The 27,925-nt window shown below is 45.9% G+C and overlaps 1 protein-coding gene across 1 annotated transcript in view; it reads right to left on the bottom strand.

Moving 5' to 3' along the window:
* The window catches only part of MAP3K10 (mitogen-activated protein kinase kinase kinase 10), a 270,585-nt gene that overhangs the window by 85,656 nt on the left and 157,004 nt on the right, over window positions 1-27,925 (bottom strand). Inside the window, exons 4-6 of the mRNA XM_086938266.1 lie at window positions 27,724-27,899; window positions 23,577-23,817; window positions 20,068-20,190 (exon numbers count right to left, since the gene is read on the bottom strand). Of these exons, the coding sequence (XP_086794392.1) occupies window positions 20,068-20,190; window positions 23,577-23,817; window positions 27,724-27,899 (540 nt within the window). The remainder of the gene's footprint in view (window positions 1-20,067; window positions 20,191-23,576; window positions 23,818-27,723; window positions 27,900-27,925) is intronic.

Genomic DNA, 27,925 nt, shown 5'->3' on the forward strand with positions numbered 1-27,925 from the left:
ATTAACCACTGCGTTTAAGTAGATGATGTCCAAAATGTGAAAATGCTAATTATATTTAGTAGAAGGGAAAATGAAGAGATCTGTGGCTAGACAAAGTACATAAGAGGTATTATTTAATGTTCAATTCTGTCTATCTAGCCATCAGAAGCTAAGTTAAGGATGAGAAGAGGGTGTTAGCGAACACGATCAAACTTACTACAGTGACCGTACAAACCAAACACATAATTGTGAAGAATATAGCAATGTTGTCACAGGATGCTGAATGCAGCAAAATGTTTAGCATAAAACCAATATTTGCATATTGAAGTGAAAAAAAACATACAGGGCATGTTAATTAAAGCAGACATAGTAAGTGGCATAGGTACATATGGATATTGGAGTGCACTTTTAAAAAGAAATGTTTCCTTGCCTTACCTTTACACATTGCAATAGTTAAGCAAAGGGCTCAACTTTTAGGCGGGACTATTCGCATTAAACTTTTTGCTACTTTTTAAAGCGACTACATGGTGTATTTACTAAAATACTGACATAGAAAGTGCATGTTGGAGAAACAACACCTCAAGATGAAAAAAAATTGGGGGGTATAAAAATAAAAGACAACAAATACAGTGTCACCAGAAGCCAATTTGCAGCAAATAGCCAGAGGCAGAATTTTTGCTACGGAATAAAGGAAACATTTAATGGGAGTGAAGCGATAGGTAAGACTCAATGAAAGTGAAGTATTTGGATAGTAGAACTAAACAATAGGAATCCGCAAGGGATGAATGAGAAATTGAACTTGGGGAATTTTTAAGAAGTGTAGTGTAGCAGATGTTGAGGAGGGCATAGAATGGTAGTCTTAAATAGTAGAGTTTTCAGCAAGAAGAGAAGGTGTCCTTTGCAACAACATTAGGAGAAAGTTAACCATTAGGAAAGAGAAGATACCATGAGGGCACGAGACACATGAACTGTGAGAAACAGAGTTTAACATATGGAGATGGAAACAATTTCCCTACTGTAAAGACAAAACAAGGATAATAAAAGGAAATCTGAACAATTACCCTTTATAAAAATGAATAATATATTGTGTTCATTTTTAGGTCGAGCCGCCCAGTCAGCCTCAGCTGTCTGGTGTAAAAGACCTATTATCAGCTTAACAAGATCTTAATGTTGGCTTAGAGCCTGCTTATCGCTTACAATTGGTTGGCTTTAAGGTCACTCTTATTTGCTTGCTTCTTATCCAGTGGCTTGCCTTATCCATCTTGTGCTTGTCCCTCCCCTAGAGCATAGCCTCTTTACGTGTGTCCTTCCACTATCTGCTTTTTTAGAGAATTACTTTTTCTTTTTGCTAACGAACTCCACAAGGCATGGGTTTTCCAACGGTCTCCCTTGTGTGCTTTTCGCCCTCCCGCTTCTGTTTTTTCCCTCTCATCTGTCTGCTTCTCTCTGCTGCTCTCTCGTCCGTGTGCTTCTCACCCCCATCCCTGCGCTCTGTGTTGCTCTCACTTGCTATTGTGCTTCCGTTGTGCTCTCTCCCTCTTATGCTTCTCTCGCCCCCGTTCTCATGTGCTGTTTTCCCCCTTCCTTTCCCCATCTGCTCCTCAGTTAACCCACAAGCCCTCACCCCTAACTTTTGCAGAGCTTAATCGATGCTTTCACATACAAAAATGTTTTAATTTCTTTATTTACCGATCAAAGTGGCATCCACCATCTTGGATTGATAAATGAATATTAATGCAAGTGAAGTGGCACCCGCACCATTTCTCTGACTTGCAGAAGCATTCTGGTTAATGATGAGACCGTCATCACACCTTTTTGTTTATTTCATTTTAACAATGCTGCATAGCACCCCAAAAACAACTGACAAAACATACAGGCCCCGAAAGTTGGCTTTGCCAATGCTTGCTGAATGGTGCGTTTGTGCTTGAGATGATCTCTTGAGAGAAGTCCTAAGCACAAAACGTGAGCATTGACGTTTTCTCAACACCAGTGAATTTGAACTGAATAAAAGAAAAAATATTCAACAAAAATGGAGAAAAGTTACAAGGCTAATTTTTAATACCAACTGGGTGCCAATGGATTGAGATCATACATACAAAAAAAGTATTAAATAAATGAACGAGGAGCTTGGAGTGTTTCACTTTCACACTAGCAGGAGTTAAGTGCTGTTTTACATAATAATTTGTATTTAAGATCAACATTCCAAGTGGTGAATGTACAAACCTCACATTTTGTTAAACATTTTCAAATTTCAGTGCAGAGATCAGTATTTTGCATTACTAGCTCTGTCTCAGTACCAATGCAAGCACCCCCTTCAGCCAATAGCTCTGGGAGAAAGACGTGGAAACCCCTCCCAATCCACCAATCCCATATAGGTGACTCGCTAAGTGCTCCCCATGCACTGCTCCACTAGGGGACGTTGAAATCTGAATTGTGACACATCGGCCACTCTTCCACTATGGCGGAGGAGCGCTTCACCTCCCCACCCCAGCCCTCCCTCCACCACCAGCCAAAAAAATGAACAATAAAATAATTAACCTGTGTTAATTATGGTTATATTTTTCTTCATATCGTCGTGGTTAGGGGCGGGGCCAGGGAGATGACAGGCAGAGGGGGGTAGTGGGTGCACTGACAGTTTTGCCGGCTGTCTCAGGACAGCCAACCCATCATGCGCACTGAAGCGGTCTCCAACCTGAGTTGCGTTGCCAGGTTGGCGTTAGCAGGCACAGGCTCTCAGTCCACTTGGGAGTGCGAATTCAGAGCGCTCCACCCAATCCAGACGCTGGTCTCAGGATGAGAACATCATCAGTATGGGCCACAGGGGATTCTGGGAGCCTGTGCCTGCAGTGCAGGGAGCTAGAGCGGAGCGTTGGAAGGTCAGGTAAGTACTTTTGTATTATTTTTTTTGTTCGGTTGTTTGTCCTCCCCGGTCCCTCCCCCCCCACGCCCTGCCACTTGGCAAGGACACCGGCTGCTACTGTTCTGCCAGCTCCACCGGGACAGCTCTAGGGGTATCAACAGCTGCAAAGACAATGCAATGATGTCCCAAGTAGAATGTGTGTCCGGGTAGGCCAACCCAAACTGGTACTGCCCTGTCAAATCTCTGACCTGTGAGTGTCCTAATGTATCACAGAAGTGAAACCATACAATGCCAAGGCGCCCCGGAAGGATTTTCTCACAAAACTTCAATCCGGAGGATGCAAGGCCTAGGCCCACATCACCTCACTTGGTGGCTCATCAGCAACTACAACCTGAGTCACACATTCTCAGTTTGAAACATTAGTCGCTCTCTGTAGGCACACAACCAGTTTTTCACCCGGAAGGAATTGCCTGTCTAAATGCCAGGCTGTGCCCATGCGCATCACTGATTCCTCCGGTCACTAAGCAATTAAGCTGTCCCTCCTTCCATGGGCACACTAATTGTGGCCCTGCCTGGAGGGCCTTCAATCACACGAGACCCTTACGTGCAGGCACCAACCTGGAACATGGTCCCACACACCACAGCTGCATATGAAACTGTCAAGAATAAATCCTTACAACTAGACGAGGGTTCCCTTTCTTCCAGACCTTTTCAGACTAAGAAATCTGCAGTCACATAATATTTGACTGATAAAATAGTAAAAAATATACGTTCAGGAAAAAAACGGAGCGAACAAAAAAAGCCAGATGTCTTAAGCGGAGAGGAGAAATAAACTTTGCACGCCCCTCTAACTGAAGCACCTCCCCCTTTACAGATGGATTTGGTGTAGGTTCTCATCAGTGCAGTTTCCCTTCAGAATTTGCTATGCACTAGAACTGCAGACAGCGCATCATGTCAAATTATGAAAACAAGAAAAAGGACATGAAAATGTAAAACCAAACGTTTTGCTCTTTACATTATTTTGTAGTATATTATATTTTTAGGTTGAGCCTGGGCAGCGCATGCGCTGCTCTACGAGACATGCTGTATTCAGATAGGGACTTGAAGCTCCGTCCACTCTCCGCCCATATTTTTCCCTGGCAAGTGTCATTGTCCACTGTAAACTGTGGCTGTTTATTGGTCAATAGGCTTAGTAGTCCCTCCTTAGAACCGCCTTCTCTCATTTTGCAACCACTCATGGCAACACCCCCTGCCACGTGTGTTGTTACTCAGTAGGCTTGAATTACAGCCTTCAATCACTGTTTTCTCAAACAGCTTTGTCCTGTCTGCTATTGCAGGCAGGACATGCTCTCTCCTAATGCTTTTTAAAAAAAAATTATAGCACAGGTGCCGAATGCATTTGCAATATGTCTTGCATTTGCGAGAGCTTAAGCTATTGGCTTTGTAAATGGCAATGCCTTTTATTCATCTGTTTTAAAAACAACACATGGGCAATGTCATTTACAATGCCAATTGCCCAAACTCTCATAAATGGGAGACCTATTACTTTGCAAATGCTTGTTTGTAGCTAGAGCTTTGGATAAAAATGCTTTATAAATTCAATAAATAAATACACTGTCCGGTATAAAATGTGTCTTTATTTTTTTTAGCCTTCAGACATTTAAAAAAAATGGAGAAACACAAGAACTCATATTTGAGAAATAAAATGTTTTCCCAGAATAATTTACTCGCTTTGCGCATTTGAAAGTGTTTGTGTTAGATTTTATTTATGCCTGGCTTTAGCCAAGACCTTTTGATGTTATTAAATGTGTTTTTATAATACACTTATAGGGGCTTTCAACCAGCCCTCTTCATTCACTCACTGGCCTGCTATACCATTCACATTTTTCCTCGCAAACTACAACATAAGGGAATGGATCAGAACACTTCAGTCATTGGCTACCTTCACTGAGAATGAGGGCATTCTCCCTTCCATAGAGAGAACATCCACACACAAAGTAGTTCCAATCAGTGCCAGGAAACAGACATAAAAATATTTCTGTTTTTAGTTCTTTCTTTCTTATTAACAATGGTCCAAAAGTTCCCCCAATATTAATGATCACACAAACAATGACAAAATAAACAACTATTGACAAAGTCAAAAGGCTGACAGCCAAAATGTCAGACCTATTGGATTTGGTAATGTTTGTTTATAAAGTGCAGCTCTGTGGTCTTCATTTACTCACCACTGCCACACTCACAACACACCTTACTTACCAGACACAACAGTAATGCAAAGCTCAAGTGTTCTGTTGCTCACTGCACTTTGCTGGAGCCAATTTCAAAAGCACCACTCTGGTAATTATGCCAGACACCAGAACACTTCCTACGTAGACTTACTACAATCCTTCCGATGCTCAAAAACAATGCCGCGTACTACATATTTTCAAACATGCATCAGTTGCTCTACCAGGGTATGAAATACACTATAAACACAAGAAAAAGAAGAACTGGGCAAAAATTAAACTTTTGAGACCTAGCAAATCTGTGCCAAACTGTTGACCTAGCAGAAGCTTGGTATGTCTCCTTTAACCACATTGTCTCCTTTTTTATCCATAAATTTCCTTTCCTACTAATAATGAAAGGGGAAGTCATCTGAGAGAAAATTCTAGGTTAGGATGATGACTCCTTATGTAAATAAAGAGCAGCAAAGATATCTGGCACCTAAGTAAAGTATTGGGCTCACATGAAGGGATAACACAGAACATAATATGAGGTCGGTTGTCAGGGCAGCAACTGACCAAGAGTTTCTTCTCTCATTCATGCATGTGAAGGGTGCCAGGTTGGCTCATGTCTGAGCCACGACCCGACTAGGACTCGCTCGACTGGTGGTTGTCCTCCTTTCGGAGCATATGGAGCTTAAGAGGGGCTTGAGCGTAAACCCCTCCTCAAAACGTTGGCTTACTCGGGCATGGCAGGAGTAGAAAGAACTGGACCCACGGCTGTGCAGTTTGCCATCGTTTATTGCTCTCCCACCTCCTTCCTTGTTCGCCAGGTGCATTTGTTCAGCAGTAGGTAGTATCATTGACCTAAAAAAAATGACGGCCTGCCGCCCAGGTCACCATGTCTTGCCCTCTGGCATCCTTTTAATCATTCAACCCCACATCTGCCTGCTGTATGTTGCCATATGGATTAATGGGCCTTCTCCGATTACCCCTCTTTTTTTTGGTGTACGTACACACACACACACACACGCACACACGTACACACACCGAACATTAAGCCACTGACACTGTGCAGCAGCCTGTACATTTTAGACCTTATTAGAATTATAGTTTACGTATCTATTGCTCACATACCTTCACCCATTACACCACTAGGCGCTGAGTATCATAACACAATACCCGCACCATGGTGGTCATCACATGCGCCATGAAAACAATTCCCTTATTGGTTTAAAAAACAAAAAGCTCCCCCCCTACATGGTGCTGCTTGTTATGCAAGTGGTAAGCGCTTTAGCGCTCCACTTATGAGAAGAAAGCAAGGTACAAATGCTACAATACAATACAAAAGAACAGGAGGATGAACATTTTATTTGGAAGTATCCAGACAAGAATCTGCAACCCATAGGCTATGTTATACAAAAAAGTACTGTGAGAGGGGCAAATACAAGCATATTGATCAGCTCCAGATTATCGCATAGGCAAAGTAGGCAACGGCCTATGGGCCGCACTCCTTTTAGGGGCTCCAGGATAAAGGATCAAAATAATATTGATTTGATCTTGAAAGAAAATTACCCTCAAGCTTTCTTATATATTGTTCCAAAATATAGAAATAAATGAATCAACTCAAAGAAACGAAAAATGTACATCAAAGACTATAGAGGAAATGCTGTATTAATGTCATGTACCCATTAACAATTTAAAGTATATAAACCAGAGACATCAGATTTACATGACAGCTCATCTTCTGGCAGCTGTTCATTTGTAAAAAAAAAAAAAAAAAATCTGTCGCATTGTGTTTTAGGAGACAATTTACGGGCGGGGGGCGAAATTTCGACTGCCTATGGGGCCTCCACAGGGTTTAATCCGCCACTGACATTGACGATTCTTTAAGATAATGAGACAAATGCCTCGCGTTTCTCATTGAACACAGACACGGCTGTTCCGCATCCCGCCCTGCGTTGTCTGCCGTCCCTGCCCTCTTCAGGAATGTACGTGTCTCTAAACGGTATAATAACTTGTCACGTCAAGGAATGTATTCACTTCATGGATCTGGAGCCTCGCAGGGGCCCCGCCCCCTGGTGCTTGTGGCATGCACCTACGTGACGCAGTGACCGTTGCACATTCTTGTTCCTCTGGAGCGACCTGTTTCACAGCAGGTTACAACCACGTGGGTCATTAATAAGTAAACAGAAAGAGAATATGGGCGGGTCTCGTTACATGGCCAACAAGGGGAAGGTCCGTTGCCACAGCGACGGGAGCTACAATAGGCACGAGGCAGACAACATGCCATCAGGTGATTCAGGGGTGCACCACAGTGGCAGCACGTGCAGGTGGAAGCATACTGCACGAGGACTATGGACCCAACAAGTAACGCTTCCTAATAACTCCGTGACACCAAGAACTCGGCGCTCCACCTCTGGCGTTTAATCTAACCACCGAAGGCGTTCTGGGATTTGTAAACCTGGCTCACCTACGGCAAGCTAATTGAAATAACATACCTGAAAACAATGATTTGAATAATAAAAGTTCATGACTGGATTGCTGCTTGTCCGGCGAACTGCAGTCACCTGGTAGCCTTATTAATAAGTTAGAGAATAAAAATGTAAAAAAAGACTCGCCTGGGCATCCCTTACCATCAGGGCCACTGAAATTATGTGGCAGGGGAGTGCCAAATTATGCGTCTGGGCTGCGTAAATTTTGCAGCATGAAAAAGAAAACTATGCAGCATATTTTATTATATTATTACGTAATTATTTCTTTTCATCACTGCCTGAACATTTCGTTGCACCTTATTAGCTGCAGTTTATTTATTTGTTTATTAGTTTAAGACTAAAGTATAGCAATGAGCAACAGAAAGGTGACCATTCAAGCTTTGCAAGGGGACTTCCAGTGCACGGCAACATGTGTCGCTGTTCGTTTAGTAACTTTCGAACCGATTGAGCTAATCATTTTTAATGTTAAAATCTGTAGATTATGCACCAGATGGTGGATTGGGTGGCAAATGCGGCAAATATATAACTGCGAAAACGCCATAGCTGCACAACCACATAATTCAGTTGGCTTCACTTATGGCCATCCTAAGAGGATTCTGGCCTCTATTACAAAGTAGAATGCTCTTCAAACATTAGGATCACATCAAATATCACCAACCATAACCCACTCTTCCCAGTGCTGCTTGGTCAAACATTGAGATGAAGGAGCAAGCTGGACAAATCCGTGCTCAGGAACGGACCCCAGGCCTTTTAATTAACACGGGCAAGTGATTTCTACTTCCGGGATGCACTTTCCTTATCCATCCCGACTCATGAGTCAGACCCTTTCTTCAGGTCCTGGGACAGCGACTGTTTCCTGCTAAAAATCTGCAGTGGTTGCTGCCATTACCTCCACTGTCCCAAGTACCCGAATACTGCTGTTCTACAGATGGCTAGCCAAGACTCCCTTGGGCCAATGTAGTTACAGCACAAAATATGGAGAATTCTTCAAATAATACAGAAGGGCCTCCTGGAGCTTAGCCACAACCCCAAAGAGAGGCCAAGCATATAAATGCAAAAATACTACAACTGATTCATAGAAAAGATTATGAAAAATATCTTCGTAATAAATAAATCCGGTATTTGTGAAGCGCAAACTACTCACCCCTAAGGGTCTCAAGGGCTGGGCACCGTTGGGGTGATTGTGATCTATTGCCCAGAGTCACATGGTGCTGAGTTCAGCTGCCGCCAGTGCCTGGGGACCGAATCTGGAGCTCTGCGCTCCGGAGTCAGCGGCCCCAATCGGCCCCAATTGTTCGAAAATCATGGACAACCTCCAGGTGCTGTGAGGCTCAGTCAGAAGGCCGATAATGTAGGAGCCAAGTATTGTCATTGTTCCAGTATCAATAGTATTCAGGTGAATTTAGCCTGAAGGATGGCCTTCACCTCTTTCTTGAAGAGTGCAGTGGAAGGGATAAGCCTAGTTTCTGGCGGGAGTGCATTCCAGATCCTGGGCGCCATTCCTGAGTAGGAACGTTTGTATGTTTTTTCCTTCCGGAATCTCCGTGGTTTCAGGAGGAGCGTTTTTGTGCTTTTGTTGGATCTTGAGCCTCCTGAAATGGTCAGCTTTTGAGAGAGGTAGTTGGGTGACTTGTGGTGTATTGCCGAGTGCGCCATACAGGCAATTTTCAGCTGAATTCTGGCTTCAATAGGCAGCCAGTTTAGGGATTTTAAATCAGGGGATATATGCGAGTGTTTTCTTGAGCCAGTGATGAGTCTCGCGGCCACGTTCAGGGAGGCTCTTAGGGGAGCCGTTGTTGTAAGGGGGAGCCCGCTGAGAGTCGCAATACCGTAGTCTATCTGAGGAATGACTAAGGCTTGAACAACAGTTTGGAAGTCCTTGGGTGGAAGAAAGGGTTTGAGTTTTCTCAGCGTGTTGATTTGGAAGTTGGCTCCTTTAGTTGCTTTGCTAATATGCTGCTGCATGTCGAGATTGCAGTCCAGTGTGATGCCAAGGGATTTCGCGGAGTCCACGATGGTGGGCTGGACATTGAGTGCGGTTAGATGATTGAGCCATGTTTGGGTGATGGCCTTTTTCGTGGGAGGAGAGATCAGAAGGAACTCAGTTTTCAGAGCATTTAGTTTGAGGTGATTGTCGGCCAGCCAAGCTTGGGTCTTTCTTAGTGTGGTATTCAACAGTTTGATGTCTTCAGGGGATTGAAGCTTGAGGTAGAGCTGAGTGTCATCGGCGTACATATGGAAGTGTACCTTTGAAGATTGAAGCAAGGTGGTGAGTGGTTCCATGACGAGGTTGAACAGTGTGGGGGATAGGGAGGAACCTTGTGGGACGCCTAGTGTTACTGGCACAGGCGTGGACAGAGCGTTGTTGATCTTGAACTTCTGAGATCGGTTGTGCAGAAAGGATGTGAACCATTTGAGAACAGTCCCGGATATGCCCATTCTGGTGTTTAGGAGCTCCAGTAGTTTCTCGTGTTTGACCGTATCAAATGCTGAGGAGAGGTCAAGAAGTATGAGGAGGCAGGACTCATTGTGATCAAGGATTTGGAGGGCGTCATCAATTATGTGTGTCATGGCCGTTTCCGTGCTATGTTTTGCTCTGAATCCTGATTGGTGAGAGTTGAGGAGCTCATACTGCTCAATGTGTTTTGTCAGTTGGAGTTGTACGCATTTTTCTAACAGTTTTGCCAGAGTGGGGATATTGGTGATAGGACGATAGTTGTTTAGGTCGGTCGGGTCAGCTGTGGGTTTCTTGAGTATAGGCGTGACTTGCCCAATCTTGAGGGAGTCTGGGATGAGCCCTTGTTGCAAGGAACAGTTGATGATTTTAGTCCAGAGTGGGAGGAGCAGGGGGGTGAGGACTTTAACAGAATTGGCAGGTAGGGGGTCTGTGTGGTGATTGGCGGGTTTCAAAGTGACAAGCAGCTTGTGAATTGATTCTTCAGAATAGGTGTCGAAGGACGACCATGAAGCGTTGTTTTTAGGTTGAGTGTTAGTTATGCCTATGGAGCCGGAGTATCGACTTACATCCTTGAGGAGATCACTTCTTATAGTGTCGTTCTTTTGTTTGAAGAAAGCAGAAAAGTCTTCACAACTTGGAATAGCCTTTGCTGAGTTGTTGGGTTGTGGAGGTTGCGTTTTGGTTTGGGTTTTGACTAGCTCGAACAGTTTTTTAGGTCAGTTTTTAGCTTGATCCAGCTGCTGGCTAAAGAAGACTGATTTCGCGTGTTTGATTTTTCTGAAGTAAGCGTTTCTCTTACTCTTAAGCGCTCTAAGGTGCAGTGCTGAGGGGTCAGATCTCCACGAGCGCTCAGCCATGCGCATAGCACGTCTGTCTTCATTAAGCCTGCCATCGTACCATGGGTTCGAGTTCTTAGTGGCTACTCTCTTCAGTAGCAGGGGTGCGGCTTCATTGATTATGGCAGACATGGTGTTTAGATAGTGGTCCGTCAATGAGTGCACATCAGAGACGCCCATCGGGGGAAGGAGGAGACTGCCTGTGTGGGCAGGCAAGGAGTTTGGGTTGAGATTCTTAATGTCTCTCTTCCAAATCCTGGTTTTGGCAGGTTGAGCTGGGTTAAGTTTGACCTTTTCGTTGATGAAGAAGGTGATGATGTGGTGGTCTGACCAGTCACATGGTTCGATTGCCACCAGCTGGGTAGAGTCTTCTTTGGCGATGATAAGGTCAAGGGTAGAGCCTTTTTCATGTGTTGGACCGTTGCAGATTTGGGTGAGGTCAAGCGCGTTGAGGAAACTCTTAAGGCTCTTCACCACTGCGTCTTTCTGGTCGTTCCAGTGGAGGTTGAAATCTCCCAGGTAAATTTGATTGAGCTGTCGACCAGCGTTGGTGGATATCGTGTCCATTAGTTGTTGGGCGAAGGGGAAGTTGTCCCCGGGTGGGTGGTAAATAACATGAAGGGAGCACACAGGTTTGCCCTCACTAGTAATATCAAGGCAGATGAGTTCGCAGGAGGAGAGGGAGGGGGAGGGGCCTTCAGTGATGGCGAGGTTGCTCCTGTAGATGCATGCGATTCCCCCACCCGTCTTGCCATTCCTGTCGAGTCTAATAATGAGATAGTTCGGGGGGACTAATATGTCCATGATAGGTGTGGATGCTTCAGTTAGCCACGTTTCAGTCAGAATGGCTAGGTCAAGGTCCCTTGATAAGATCCGCGATTCCAGGGGAGTGTCTCCGGGCCGATCTGCAGTTGAGCAGGATACACTTTAGTCTAGGGGTGAGGAGAGTGGGTGAATGTTCAAAGGAGAGGGGGATTTTTTTGAGATTACAGGGGACAGAGCTTCTGTTGTTCAGTGTGGGTGGCCTGAGGGGATTTGTAGGAATCGTGGGTATGGGGAGGTGTGTGGTGGGTGGGCGTTTTGTGGGACCTGGGCCATATGAGCAGAGTAGAGTGTGTAGGTCTCGGCCCGAGAGGGGGTTTGGGGTGCGACGGGGACGGCCGGTGGCCTTGCGATAAGGGATAGAGGGCCAGTGCGGCGGGGGGGGAAATCGATTGTAATTTTCTTTCAATATCAAATCAATAATATTTTTATTTGTTGTCACAGGGCACCTAAAAGGAGGGGGCCCATAGGCAGGTGCCTACTTTGCCTATTTGGTAATCTGGAACTGCCTCAGTGACCTTGAGAACCATGCAGTGCTTAATTTGTGTTGATGGCTGCAAGTGGTGGGTACCAGCACTCATTTTGGAAGATCAGACCATATTATTCCTCATCGGACTTGGAACCGGAGCAAGAGAGAGAAAGGCGGAGCGGGAATAAAGATAGTTAGAAAACGAGAAGTAAACACTGAAATGGGAAAAAGCAGGGCGGAAAGAGAACCCACAGCTGTGAGACAGAGACAGGAAGTGAGTGGCTGTGTAAGAACGAGGCATTAGGTAGAATCAAAATAAGGCAGCCTTGTTATACGTCAGCCCTGGCATTTGTCAGCACCATTCGTAGGCTCTTAAGAAAAACTTTAGGTCCTTGCACTTATTTATTCAATTTACAAGTTGGGTCCTGCGCCAACCTTTTCAGCAGTTACTGTAATGGGTAGCTGAATACAAATAATCACAAGAGGCAATCACACATGAAAAAATAGCTACTGTAGGTGATGAGTGCTAGTGCAAGAGATACTGAGGTATAACTGTAACCATTAGTAAAGGCAGCCAAAAACAAATTCTAAACCATCCGAGCCATTAACTACAGCAACAGCTCCGCGCGTCAATTGGTTCAGTTTATCACATCAACTGCGGTGGAACACAATAGGAGGAGACCCATTGCAAAATCTGACTCAGTTCTTCACAGACGCAAGGTCAACGGCTGAGCAGGGGGCGTGATGGACTGGAACGCTTACATCCCCTTTAATTGATTACATGAATAGTAACCATAGCCAGCGTCAGTACACAGACAACATTGCAGGATTCATGTATATAGGGGTCCAGTCCAAATAAGATTCGCACTGAACCTGATCTGTGATACCTGGTGGTAGAAATTAATGTATGATGGGATTATGCATGCAATTTTTAACGCATGCCTTAGGAACTCTCATTTAAACGAATGCGTCTTTAGGATGCATTTGATCTACATGCAAGTCGTTCTAACAACTTGCCTTAGGGGGGCACTGGATATTGGAATAGTTTAATTTACTATTCCAACTCTAGTCTGAGCAACATTAGGGAAAGTGCTGGACTTTAATTACAACACCACTCCACTGTTGTGCAGAAAGATTGCGTGCTAAAGACGCATTTGTTCTGTTGCCAGTGATTGCAAATGCTACTTACCAGTATGCATCTGTTCTTGGCATGTAGGGCTGCTGACATTCATATCTGTGCATAGATCGCCGCCTAGTGTTGGGTCCGGATGATTGCACATTGTTGTCCTGGAAGAGTCTTCGAAGTATCACGAGATAGGTGGCTCCTCCCCTGGACTACAGTGCGCATGGGCATCGCCTCCATCCCCAGATTGTTTTTAGCCATTGGCAGAGATGGAGTGAAGTATGTGAGTGATGACCATGCTATGAGCATATATATATACATATGAATGAATACTGCAGCTGCTACAGGCGCCGGGGAGGAGGGTGGGCGATATGAATGTCAGCAGCCCTACATGCCAAGAACAGATGCATAATGGTAAGTAGCATTTGCAGTTCGAGGCATGTGGGCTGCTGAATTCATATCTGTGCATAGAATACATAGCAGTCCCTCCATTAGCGGCGGCCGCCCGTGCCAGCTGCAGCAGTCTGAAAAAGTGTTTTGAGAACAGCCTGACCAACAGCTGCATGCTGTTTGGAATGCACGTCTACACAGTAGTGTTTAGTGAAAGTATGTGTGGTAGACCATGTGGCTGCTCTACAGATATCTTCTAAGGGAATGTTACCTAGGAAAGCCATTGAGGCCCCCAACTTCCTGGTGGAATCTGAATGCATTTCACGATCCACCTAGCGATCCCCGCTTTGGAGATAGCGTTTCCCTTGTGGTGTGTGGCAAAAGCAACAAAAAGCTGCTTGGTTTTGCGAAAATCTTTTGTCCTGTCTACATAGTACATCAAGGCTCTCTTAACGTCAAGGGTGTGGAGCATCCGCTCCGCCAGCGTCTCTGGGTTTTGGAAAAACACCGGCAACTCAATTGTCTGGTTCATATGGAATTGAGATACAACCTTGGGTAAGAATTTAGGGTTAGTGCGGAGCACAACCCTGTTAGCATGCACCTGGAAGAAAGGTTCTTGAATGGTGAGCGCCTGCAGCTCGCTAACCCTCCGTAGCGATGTAATTGCTACTAAGAACGCAACCTTCCAAGTTAGAAACTGAAGCTCACAAGAGTGCAGTGGCTCGAAGGGAGGACCCATCAGCCTTGTAAGAACCACATTGAGGTTCCATTCCGGAGCTGGTGGTGTCCGTGGTGGAATGACCCTTTTGAGTCCTTCCAGAAAGGCCTTGATAGCAGGGACCTTAAAGAGTGACAGGTGTTGCCTATTCTGGAGGTATGCCGCCATAGCAGACAGGTGAATGCGGATGGAAGAGTACGCTAAATTGCATTGATAAAGGTGAAACAGGTAACAAATGATGTTTTGAATGGAAGCATCTAGCGGGTCAATATTGTGGTTAACACAGTAGATGACAAACCTCTTCCATTTGGCCGCATAGCAGGCTCTAGTAGTGGGCTTTCTTGCCTCCTGAATGATGTCCATGCAATCGGGGGGAAGATTGAGGTAGCCAAACTCTAGGACTTCAGGAGCCAGATCGCCAGGTTGAGCTGCTGCGGGTCTGGGTGCTGAATGTCGCCATGGTTCTGCGTCAGAAGGCTGGGGGTGAGATGAAGCCTTTGATGCGGTACCACGGAGAGTTCCAGAAACGTGGTGTACCATGGTTGGCGAGCCCACGTTGGAGCAACCAGGATGAGAGTCATCGAGTGCTGCCTGAGCTTGCGTGCCACCAGCGGTATCAGAGGTGCTGGGGGAAAAGCGTACGCAAATCTGCCTGACCAGTTCATCCACATCGCATTGCCCTGTGATTGCGGGTGTGGGAATCTGGCGGCGAAGCTTTGGCATTTTGCGTTCTCCCTTGTGGCGAACAGGTCTATCTCTGGATGACCCCACTTTTGGAAGTACGGTTGGAGTACTGATGGATGTATCTCCCACTTGTGCATTTGATGGCTGTGCCTGCTGAGCAGATCCGCCATCTGATTGTCCTTTCCCGGGAGATGCTCTGCCATGAGGAAGATGTTCCTCTGAATGGCCCACTTCCACATGCTCTGAGCCAGATGAGACAGCTGCGGAGAGTGTGTGCCTCCCTGCTTCTGAATGTAGTACATGGCCGTCATGTTGTCCGTCCGGATCAACGCGACTTTGTTGCACAGATGTACTTTGAACGCCTTTAAGGCCATGACGATTGCCATCAGTTCCAACACATTGATGTGCATCTTCCTTTGCTGTAGTGTCCAGAGTCCCTGCACTGTGTACTGGAGTACATGCGCTCCCCATCCCTGGAGAGAGGCGTCCGTTGTCAGGATAATCTGTGGCACAGGCTCTTGGAATGGTCGGCCCTTGCAAAGGTTTTGTGGATTCCACCAATGCAGAGAGTTGTATGCCCGACCGCTCACCAACACTAGGTCTGTCAGTTGCCCATGAGCCTGAGTCCACTGACGTGCAAGGCACTCCTGAAGCGGACGCATATGTAGTCTCGCGTGCGGGACAATGGAGATGCAGGAGGCCATCATGCCTATCAACTGCATGAACACCTTCGCTGGAAGCGAGTGCTGAGGTCTGAATCGTTGGATCAGCGACTGGATACTGGCGATTCTCACTGAACTTGGCTGCGCAGTGGCAGTTAGAGTATTGATTGTCGCGCCCAGAGACTGTCGCACGTGGGCGGGCTGGAGATGGGACTTTGCGTAGTTCAGAGAGAATCCCAGATCGTGCAGGAGATGAATGGTGCGTGACACGTGGTCGACGCACTGCTGTTCTGTCTTTGCTTGAATGAGCCAGTCGTCCAAGTAGGGGTAGACGTGGACGTTCTGGCGACGGAGATGCGCCACCACAGTCGCTAGGCACTTTGTAAATACCCTTGGCGCCGTGGTGACCCCGAACGGCAGAACCCTGAACTGGTAATGCTGGTCTTGAATCGTGAATCTGAGATACTTCCTGTGGGAAGGATGCAGGGGGATATGAAAATATGCATCTTTCAGATCCAGCGTAGCCAGGAAGTCCCCCTGCTGAAGCAGAGGGAGTACTTGCTGCAACGTGAGCATATGGAAGTGCTCCGAGAGAATGTACCAGTTGAGGGGCCTGAGGTCCAGGATGGGCCTGAGGGATCCGTCCTTTTTGGGAATTAGAAAATACAGGGAAAAAACCCCTGTTCCCCTTTCCTGCAATGGAACGAGCTCTATTGCCCCTTTTTGCAGCATGACTAGAACTTCCTGCTGCAACAAGGTCAAGTGCTCGCCGGACATAGGACGGCTCCTTGGGGGTATGTTTGGTGGAATGGAAGTAAGTTCCAGACAGTAACCGTACTGGATAAGAGACTTGACCCACCTGTCCGTGGTGATGGATCTCCACGCGGGCAGGAACTGCTGGAGTCTCCCCCCGACCGGTGTTGTATGGTCGGGGGGCAGTGACAAGACGTCACTGCTTGTTGGCGGTGGTGGACCTGGAGCTGTTGTTTCCACGTCCCCTGCCCTTGACGTTATCGCCTCTGTAGCCACCTCTACCCTTGTTGTTGTACGAGGTCTGGGTGTTACTTTTGTAATACTGTGTGGACTGCGATGCCTGACCCCTTGAGGTGCCTCTGGAATTGGAGCGGCGAAAGGAACCACTCCGAAACTGCTGAGACTGGAGGGCCCCCATAGACTTGGCAGTGTCTGTATCTTTTTTCATTTTTTCCAGCGTCGCATCCACCTCAGGGCCAAACAGGTGGTCAGGATTAACTGTTTGGTTCAGTACTGTCGTTTGAATATCGGGCTTGAACCCTGAAATTCTAAGCCAAGCATGCCGTCTAAGCAACACACTGGTGTTGATTGCCCTGGAGGCTGTATCGGCCACATCCAGCGCACACTTTATGGATGCGTTTGTGATGAGCTTTCCTTCCTGAATCAGCATTTCTCCCGCCTCCTTGTACTGGTCAGGCAAGTGTTGCAGTAGTGATTCTAAGGTGTCGTAATGAGCCCTATCATAGCGTGCAAGTAGGGCTTGTGTGTTTGAGATTCTCCAAACATTAGCTGCCTGTGCAGCAATTCGTTTCCCTGAGGCCTCGAAGATTTTGGACTCTTTGTCTGGGGGAGGAGCGTCACCAGTGGTCTGCGAGTTCGCCCTCTTCCGAGCGTTGGATACAACCAACGAGTCCAGTGGCAAGTGTCCCTTGATGTATGTAGGATCCGAGGGCGCTGCCTTATATTTTTTGTCAATGCGAGGGTTGACGACACGCGCCCGGGTGGGCTCCTTGAAGACCTCCGTTGCGTGTTTAAGCACCCCCTTAAGCATTGGCAGTGTTTTGACTGACTTTTCAGCCACTGAAAAAGTGTCAAATAAAAAGTCCACATCCACAGGGTCCGATTGCAGCTCGACATCGTGGTTAGCCGCAGCTCTCTCGATCAGAGCGTTGAAGGCCGCTGAATCCTCCGTCGGTGACGTTTTGGCCGCAAAAAGTTGCGTGTCCTGGCCCGACTGCGGGTCCTCCGTGTCGCCTCCGGCCGTCCAAGGTTCGTGCTCCTCCTCCGGATCCGAGTACGCCGGATAGTTGTACTCGGCATCTTCCTCGTCAGCATCGCCTGCGGCGGAATGCGTCGGCGAGTGTCCTAGGGCTTGTGGAGACATAGGTTCTATCGGGGCCGAAGTTTCCGCAGAGTCCCTCTTATTTTTGAGAGGGATCCGAAAATGTTCCAACACCGGCTCAGTGGTGATTTTTCTCTTGAGGAGAGACAGTTTCCCAGTATTGGCGTCGATGATGACCTCTCGACGCTCCTCCTCAGCAAGCGGCTGGAGCCGAAGCTTCGACACCACTAAGGCTGCTTTCGGTGTCAATACCTCCTTCGAGGGCCCGCTATGTTTCGGCGCGAAAGCCTTCGGCGTCGACTTTGGCGGCAGGGTAAAACGGATAGGCGTTTGCGCCTTCGCAGGCTTCGGCGTGTGCTTAGGCGCCACAGTGTCCTGATCAGGAACCACATTGTCCTTCCGTATCCGCTGCAGGGATTCCGCCACCTTCTTTGTTAAGGCAGGAGAGGGCTTGACCGGCTCGAGCGATCTCCCCGAGTCGGATCGATGGCAGGCACCTTCTTCGGGGCCGACACCTCACGCGCCTTGTCCCCAAGGGCCGGCGCCGGCCGAGCCCGGGTCGCGTCGTCGCCCTGACGCTTCTTCGGAGCCGTCTTCGGGTCCTCGACCCCCTTCGGCGCCGACGCGGCCGCGTCGGTCGACTTCGCCTTCGGCGCCGACCCCGAGGGCTTCGGGTCGGCCATCTTGGCGTGGCTCTTCAAGTCGGCCATCTTGAATTTTTGGGAAGTTGACGCCTCCAGAACCTTCTGCCCCAGCGCAACTTTCACTTTCGGTTTCGAAACAGAGGGAGCGTGACCAGATGGCTTCACTTTCGTTTTCTTCAACGGGAGTGGCGCCTCAGAAATGTCCGTGACCGGGCCCGGAGGCGGGGACATAGGACTTATAAGTAGATCTTGGGTAAGGCCCGAAGGCGATCCCTCGACCTGGGCCGCATGAAGGGGATTGACCCCTGAGTCTGGTTGGGGATGCTCCTCCTCCGAGCTACCCCCTACGGTGGCAATAGCCCGATCGTCGTCCCCTACCTCGTCGGCGACTTCGTCAAAGTCTTCATCACCCGCGTCGTAGGCATCCCCTTCGGACGCGGGACTAGATTCCGAACCCTGTACATCGTCTTCGTCTCCGACAGATTCTTGGAATATGTCGTCTGGTGGGGGCGCCGCGGTAGCCGAGAACTTGGCCTGGAGCCTATTGGCCCGACGAATCTTGAGAGTTTTCTTGCACCGGAATTTCGAACATGCCATGCAGCTGTCTTCGTCATGGTCCGGTGACAAGCAGGTATTGCACACAGGGTGCACGTCGAGGTGTGAATATTTGGAGTTACACACCGGGCACTTCTTAAACGGTGTCCGCTCCATAGCAGAAGTGTAGTGTAGGCCCGTCCGCGCCGAAAGCACGCTGAAGGGTAGCAAGAGTTCGGAGCTGAGAGTCAGACAAGAAACCCGAACGCAACTATACCGACGCTCAGCCTAAAGACCTTCTGGTCTCGAGTAGAAGTTGAACAACTATCGGTTCCGACAGAGGGAACCAAAACACATCCGAACCCAATGGCGGAAAAAAACAATCTGGGGATGGAGGCGATGCCCATGCGTACTGTAGTCCAGGGGAGGAGCCACCTATCTCGTGATACTTCGAAGACTCTTCCAGGACAACAATGTGCAATCATCCGGACCCAACACTAGGCGGCGATCTATGCACAGATATGAATTCAGCAGCCCACATGCCTCGAACGTGAAGGCACAGCATGATTCTGGTTTCATCCTAAAGGATGTTTCCTGGTATAAACTGCTGCAACATCCTTGCCATTGAGACGTATCACTTAGAATATTGTAGATCTATTCTTCATTCCCTTGTCTTCGAAGTTCCAGATGTGGTGGCAGATCCTTGGCCCCCACCCTCTAGAACAATTTACCATTCTCATTCTCACCTGCCCGGACTACACCAAATTTAGGAAAGCATTAAAAACTGCACAGTTTTTAAATTCATATTCAATGTCTAAGCCTCTTGTGTTAACTGCTGCGCTGAGATACTCCGGTTGGGGCGATTTGTGCACGTTATCAAATTAAATCATTCAAAATTAACTCATTCACTCTGAGTGAGGTATATTTAGGCCCAATATGAACTGTAAATATTCCAGAGGCATGCCCTTGATTGGGATCCTACAAGGTTTCTGAGCTACAAAAAGTGCATTTTGAGTGTGATAAGCAAAGACAAGCTATGAAATGTAAAGCAATTCATTAAACTTCTCTGACCATTATGATCAATTGATGATACTCACGCCGGATGGCCCGGAGTCGAGGAATGATGTTGGGGCTGCCTGGGGGACTCGACCTATTCACACCCTGCACTTTGCATTTATCCAGAGTTGGAGATGCTTGAACTGTAATCTTGTGCTCGAAGCCTGGAAGAGAAAAAAAACACATTCAAGAAACAGGCCAATGGTAGAAACCTGCTATATACCACCCAGTGACAAGACTGACCCATCCAACATAACACAAGAAGATGATGGAGGGACTTTACCAGCAAGATAAAGAAAAAATGCATGCAATGTTCATATGTAGTGTACTTGTGCCACCATCTGACCGCTTTTACACTATCATGGCTACTGCTGATGATATAGCTTTACTGGCATTGGTGGACCAGAGCATATCATTGCTGGCACTGGTGGAACTTCAAGAAGGTTAAAGTGGGGCAATTTTAATGGAAGCTTGTTAATTCAGGTATTTTGTGGAGTATGCTAATTGAAGGAAAAGGCTGCGTGTTAGAGTTTGCCTATAACGTGGTTCTTTTCAGCGTGTGCTTTGTTTGCCATGTGAGGAGGTCAGGTGGAACGTGGTCAGGATAGATGTGAAACACAAAACAAGACCGAATAGAAGCCATTTGCTTCTATGAGGTCTATGCTGGGATGCTTTAAAGCAAGTGTGTAATGGCAGGTCCAGGAGGGAAGAGTCCATGACAGAAATTCAGGGTAACATTGGCACAGGCCGAATGGGGGCCCCTTTTTCTGAAATGAACCTCCTAGGCAACACATCTTAAAAAGACATTTCCTGTTAGGAGGGAAACTGGATATAGGAAATAATGACATCTCCTCATTCTTTTCTGGGAGATGTTACCTAAAGTGGAGCATACAAAGGTTCTAGGCCAAGTTACCGGACAAAAATACTACATGGAAGGGTTGAGCCAACTGAAGACTCTAAACTTCATGTCCATTGCCAAAAGTCATGAACACAAATCATGTTGCTGAGCCTCAGCAGTGTAGTGAGGGTAGACTAGGTGTCTGAGCCTACCTTTGCTCAGACACACCTAAAGCCGTTTCTCTGGTCACCATGTTCACAAGATGAAGGGTTATGCGGGGCATATCCAAAAAAGTCTACATGCTTTCTGCAATACTAGCCTCTAATGCTCTTCGCAAAGTGAAAGAAAAGGCACTTGACATCTAGGCATTTCTTTCTGCATCTTCCATTTGCAACCCAAAAGTACAATGTTAAAAACAGGGTGTATTATTCTGGTAGAATTATTTTATTTACCTACAGAGTCGATGTACGTATTATTTTTGCTGGGGCAGCAATACAAAGCAGTAGGATCTTAGTCCTTCCAAATGGTACAAATTACAGAGGCCCGGACCTTCATTTTGACAGTATGGTGGTCAACCGGCATCAGGCCCAATAAGTTGTAAGTTTTATTCAACAATAAAAGGAAGAATTTCACTTCAGAGAACGATTCTGAAGCAAATCAGCCAGTCACACTATACATGCCTACACCTGATGAAAAATGTCAGGGCAGACAGAAATCTCATTATGAGTGTCACCATATAGCCTAAACTGGAGTTCTGATTTACGTAGGATCTCTAGCAGAGAAGTAGGGCAGAGGAGTGGAGTTGGAAAGCCTTCAATGGATTCCACAGCCATCATGGAAGGAAAATGTGTCACATCCTTTACTGTCTAGATCTCCCAATTGTTATACAAAGAGCCCACAAAGATCCACCCATAGAACTCTAAAAGAAATTGGTTTTGATGGATGTCCAGGATAATCAGCAGATAACAGAAGGCAATGGTGAGTGATTGATGGCCTTACGAATTGTGCAGTAAAGTCATATCAAGGATCTGGCCTGCTAAACTACTCTGAGCCTTTGAGGTTAACTAAAGAAGGTTACCCAAGAACTAGAATCTGAAGTGCTAGATGGAAAGTGGTAGCAGGACTCAGATTTGCCTCTGACACCCGTTTGCAGCAAAGATAGGTGGCACCGTAGCAAGATACCCTTTTACATGAATGCCCTTAGTGATCCAGAATGTGCATACAGTAGGGTAATACTGAATTTCTCAGCACTTCCCATGTGCTTGTCTAACGCCTTCTAGCTCTCTGGAGAGCATCATCACAGGAAAGGAACGACACATCGATTCTGCTTACTCCTAAATTGAAAAGACTTTGGCATAGAAGAGGCACCAGGGGTTTGTTCTTTTTAGTGAGTTTCCAATAGGGTCTGCATGTCCACTCATTGTGTTGAGGGGGCCATCCAGAAAGGACAGATCCTGTGGGCAAAGTGTGCGCGAAACACAGATCTGCTTAACTTCTGCTTCTGGGCAACAAGGTCCTAAGCAACAAGGTCCTAAAAACACCTATCTAGACCAGCACCAAGGCGATCTGCCTACTGGAACACATTTTTAAGATACCTGCCTGAAAGAAGAGAGGGTGTGGGACAGTGTTTGTGAGGCTGAATTGGAGATTGAGTGTGAGAGCGGTTGTGAGTATGTGTTGGTTAGACATCAAAATGCAAAGGCATTATTGGTAGAAGTCAGGTTCCACAAATTGAGCACCATAGAATTATATAGCCTGAATGTGGTAAAACAGGGAATTGACAGGAATCACAAATAAGCAAGAGTAAGGTATCGGCCAGAGACATCGCTTGGCTGCAAAACCCACATGAGCACCCAATAAAATAGAAGAGAGTTCTGCAAAAATGTCCATTCCCAGAGAAATGATCTTAGCTAGTGGATCTTTGTTGTGGGAGCAATCTTGAAAATATTAATCTGGTGAGAACAAAAATGTTTTATTTGCAAAAAGGACTACATTAGGCTTTATAATGAAATCAACTGGAGACACAGGATTACAAGCAAGTTTGGATGGAGGTGGATCGATAACTAAGGTGGAGGGAATGCAAGTGTTGAGGAGGAGCAAGCACAGTCATCAAAATTAATGTTACTTTCTGTGTTCTGCAAGAGCCGAGTGTAGCCAGGGATCAACTCTAAAGGAATAATAGGGTGTTAGTTGGTGAGAAAGGAAGCAGAGCTGCGAACCAGCCTGGTACCGATTATAAAAAGTCACAGGCGAAATGTATATCTTTGGGTGTTTCCTAACACTTAAAATGTACACCAATATTGGAACTGAAGAAAGGATAGTGAATCGCATTTTAAAATAAATACATAGTTTTAGGAAAACAGCTATTAAGGTTTATCCTACATACAGCCATTGGGTACTCAAAAACGGGTGATTCCTGTGACACACTTCTCCCAAAGGTAGGATGAGCATGTTGCCACGCATTCCCAAGTTCCTCAAGACCGGCTAATCCTCTTCCCTCTCTGTTACTTAAGAGAGGCTGATACAGTAGTGCCCATTTCCATGTGCCAGGCAGCCGGATGATCTGGTTGCCATCCATTCCAATGCACCTAGCAGCATGCTGATCCTGTTGCCAGCCATTGCAGTGTACCACGGTAGCAGGCTGATCTTTGTGCCACCTGTTCCATTGCCCTAGGAACAAGGCTGGTTCTGTTGCCACTAGCTCCCATGTACCTGAAGGCAAGCTGATCCTGTTGCCGTCCCTGAACTTCAACCGGCTCTTCTTGAAGTGTCCTTTCCGCTTCTTGACTTTTGGCTTCTCTTGGTACATTTGGTACATGATGATGTTCAGCTCCCGCTCCACGATGTCGATCTCTCGCTCCGCCAGCTCCTGCTCCCGCCGCCTCAGCACCTCCTCCTGGTTCTTCTGTTCCTGTGCAGCTCGGATCAGTTCCTCTTCCCGGCTCCGCAGTTCCTGCGTGGAAAAAAGAACAAATCTCAATGATAGCCCCTGACCGAGTCGTTCCCACAGCTTTTGGGTGTCAGTTTTACATTGAAAGTAAGTACAGTGGGCCTGAATCACAAAGGTAAACTCAAAATTTTGTGTAAGTTTACAATTTTTTTGTTGTTCACAAACTAGGAGTTTCATTTGACTAATAATCGTTTTTCAACTGTCGAGACCCAGCACGTAAAAATATAGGACTCTCCCATCTTTTTATGTGTGGAGTTCTCTGCCCCTTCTGATAAGTCTCCCCTGTCGTAAAATTACTATTAGTAAATTTAAACTCAAAGTTTGTGAATAACCAACAAAAGTGTAAGTTTACCTTTGTGAATCAGGCCGTCAGTGTGCAAACTGCATTCAAGTACTACAGCTATTCGCAACTGCGACATTCAGAAGAGCACACACTCGGGTTGTGTTATATTTCACAATATAAGGGGAAATAATATCAAACTGGACAAATCACAACTCCACGGTATCGACTCTCAACATATCGTCAAGAAAAGCATAAGTAGGGAAGTACAGATTTACTATTCGTAGCTTCACATCTTACCTTGACAAATTTCTGGTAGTCAAAATTGTGACGCCAATATAAATGTAGGGCGATACTGAAACGCATATCTTGTGGTAGAACATCTACTGGTGAAATGTCTGGGAGGGGAAGCTTTGAGCACTGATCTTTTGTAACCAACACAGTCTGTTCTTGCAGCAGTAAAAGGTCAACCCTTTTCCCACCCTGAACAGTGGAAGTGAAAAGCTTTTTTAAAGACCCATGCAACTGCATTCTGCTCTTCAATATTACACATTCTAGCAACAGTTAAGAAGGTATAAGAACCTATTTTTACTTTTATAAAGGGTTACAGTCTTTGATATGACTCCAAACCAACTTTATTTCCTGTACCAGCCTGGTACATAGGATGATAAACATAGTAAGACCAGGTGAAATTAGGATAACCAATACCAATTCTAGAACATCAGTTTGGCAAATGTGGTGCTTTGGTCTCTGCAGTTTTGTTTCAGGATTACCAGAAACCCATGTGGCCGTACAGAAGCATGTGCAGCAGAAATCTGAAGGAATCTTCGTGAATACATAAGGTGCCTTCATAGCTGAATATCAGTGAGAGACTAAGAGTGCCACACCAACTGCCCGTTTTCTATCTACACTTTAACACATTAGTTCATATTTGATCCCAAAAATGTACTCTTCCTTCCCCAAAATAATGTTTCTTTTTCTCCGTCCCACAGGGATGCTTTTATCCATAAACTCTGCAATCAGAAGCATCTTCATTTATTTCGAAAACATCCTCCCCGCTCCCCATTGCATACCTTCTGACTAAGCGCTAGAATGGTGCTTCCACTGAAAATCGTCTAATTCGTCTACTACAGTAGTTCCCAACCTGCGGTCCAAGGACCACTGGGGGTCTGGGGAGCCTCCTCAGGGAGGTCTATTCCTACTTCTAGAAAATTAAATATTAACAGATTAATAAAATGTATATAAATAAAGTAGCTGAATGTACAATCGAAAATGTTAAAACGTTCTGTAAATGTGAAGGAATTTGAAATTGGAGGCTAAGCATTAAATTAGTATCCTCAGATTGGTCCGTGAGAGCAGTGTAGGTGCATCAAACAGAATACAGTATGGGCGATGAGAGGCCTCAATTGAATTTAGAAAAGCTCCAACCTTTCTATAAAAATGACATTTTGATTTTATTCATGTGTATGGGAATCAAAGAAAATGTGTCATCATTTTTGTATTTGTTTGATTAATGCTTTTTTGTGTGTTTTTTGTGTATTGTTAAAATCATCAACAATGCATAGGCCGGTTGTGCCCGGCTTCCAGTAATGACCCAGTGGGGGGTCCCCTGATTCCAATAATAATTTAGTGGGGGGGGGGGGGGGGGGGGGTCGCCAGGTTCCAGAAATGATTAAGTGGGGGTCCCCAAAAGTCAGAAGGTTGGGAACCACTGTTCTACTATGTTTGCAAATGAATCTGATTGCCTACAGACTCACTTTCTCTGTATTGTAACCTCACTGCGCCTCTTCCTCGCAAGACTTGTAATTTAAGCCATGGCACATGATTGGTGGCGGTTTTCTGGAACGTTTCTGGATTCAGGTAACCTTTTGACAGGTCCATTGGCACCATGCAGCAATATTGAACCAAGTTATGCGTCAGGGTTGACTAAATTATGCTGCAAAAAAGGGCAAATTAGACACCATAACATGACACAATCTGTGGCAGCATTATTTCGCTCTTTTGTCTTTTTAGCACATTAACATTGACTGGGCTACCGTTGAATCTCTTTAGTGACAGTTTAACACTGGAGTACAGCAAAGAGCAAGTGAAAGGTGACCAGTGAATCTGTAACCGCTTGTGTCACTTTCTTAAAGAAACTTTTGATGCATCTCGGCTAAAAACATTTTTACAGCTAGCTTGCCTCATCATTTGCACACAGTGATTTTACTCCACATGGCCAACAGATCATTGTCACCGTTGTTGACATTTACATATCACTGCCCTAAAGTCCATCTGTTTCTACACCTGAAATGATGTACTTACTTTAGTTAACAAGAAGACCATAAGGTCCCACCTTAACCATTGATCCGAAGATCCGTAGCGAACTGCCTTATCCTTTGTTGGCTACTAGTCACAAAGCTGAGATTGGCAAAACCAAAAGAACACAGATCCAACTCCTTGAGCAACCTTAAGTCAACGTCTTCAATCCCAAACAACTAACATTTGATCCCAGCCGCCAATCATAGGTGTTTCCTGCCTAGACGAGTAGTTTTTTTTTTTTACTGGATTTCAGAGACTGCTTCAAACTGAGGCGTATTTATAAAGCTGTCTTCAGACTTAATACATGTCCATGAATTCCACACCAGAGGTCTCCTAAAAGGAGCCACTGCCCTGAAACTCAGTCCTTCCTCCTCAAAGCAAATATCCAAAAAAGACGGACATAACAGAGCCCCTTTTCATGCCCACAACACCAATGCCATAATGGGAGACCTCCCCAGTTGCCAATCAATCCAGTTAGCAGCCCCAATATAAACCCTTCCCCATCTAAACCATCAGCCAAACCAATCACATAATCCCAGTCTTACACACCCTCTACTGCCTCCCAGTAGACGTCCATGTCTGTTTGCAACTCTACCACAACAGTTTCATAGTAAATACAGTCTTCCTTGAATAAGAAATAACTCTGCTCTCTCAAAAAGGCGCATACTACCAAATGCAAACCTTATGGTGATAATCATCTGCAAGCTAGTAACACACAGCAACACAGTGTTCTATCACACCAGACACAGCCTAAGCAACAGCCTATCCCCAAGTCTCTTCATATGTTTCTTTACTGTCCATCACCCATAACAAATTTCTACACACCAGTCTTAAAGGTTGCTCTCCATGTTTCTGACCCCTAGCCACACGTTTATACTGTACTTCCTCATTGTAGATAAATAAACATTATGCCAACATGGGTAAAGACGGAAGTTACGTACTAGAAATCATTAAAATAATTACCACCGGAACACACATGTACTTTATCAAAACAATCCAATTGGAAATTATCATTGTTTATCTTAGTGACACGATCATAGCAGGGAACTAGAGATAGATAGCAAGTTGCTAAGAGATAACACAGTTACAGTGTTACTGCCACTCTGGAATAACATGTGTCCCTTTTGAGTGAATGAGTGGAGGGCTCTTAACTTCCTGCCTGTGCCTGATGAAGGCCACATTCAACTTTTTGAAGCTGCATTTGTTGAAGAAACCGCTTTTCATCTAAGACAAAATGTCAGACTGAGGACTTAATTAAACGTGTGTGGTCACCAAGATGATAGAAAATGAGAAAGCCACATCTGACCTTCTGGGTGTGCATACACTACCTTCTCTTTGGTCCTCAGGTCACTGAACATCTGCTGAATTTCCACCTTCCAGTCCTCCTGTAATGAGTGGAAGGACTCGAGAGGCATCTGGAACATGGAAGACTGCTCGATGGTCACAAGCTGCTCTAGGATGCTGGTGAAGGAGGGTCGGCTGTGTGCATCTGGATTCCAGCACTCTGTTTAATGCACAATGTAGAAAGAT

This window comes from Lissotriton vulgaris, chromosome 9, assembly GCF_964263255.1.
Source record: "Lissotriton vulgaris chromosome 9, aLisVul1.2, whole genome shotgun sequence".
In the NCBI taxonomy this organism is placed as follows: domain Eukaryota; kingdom Metazoa; phylum Chordata; class Amphibia; order Caudata; family Salamandridae; genus Lissotriton; species Lissotriton vulgaris.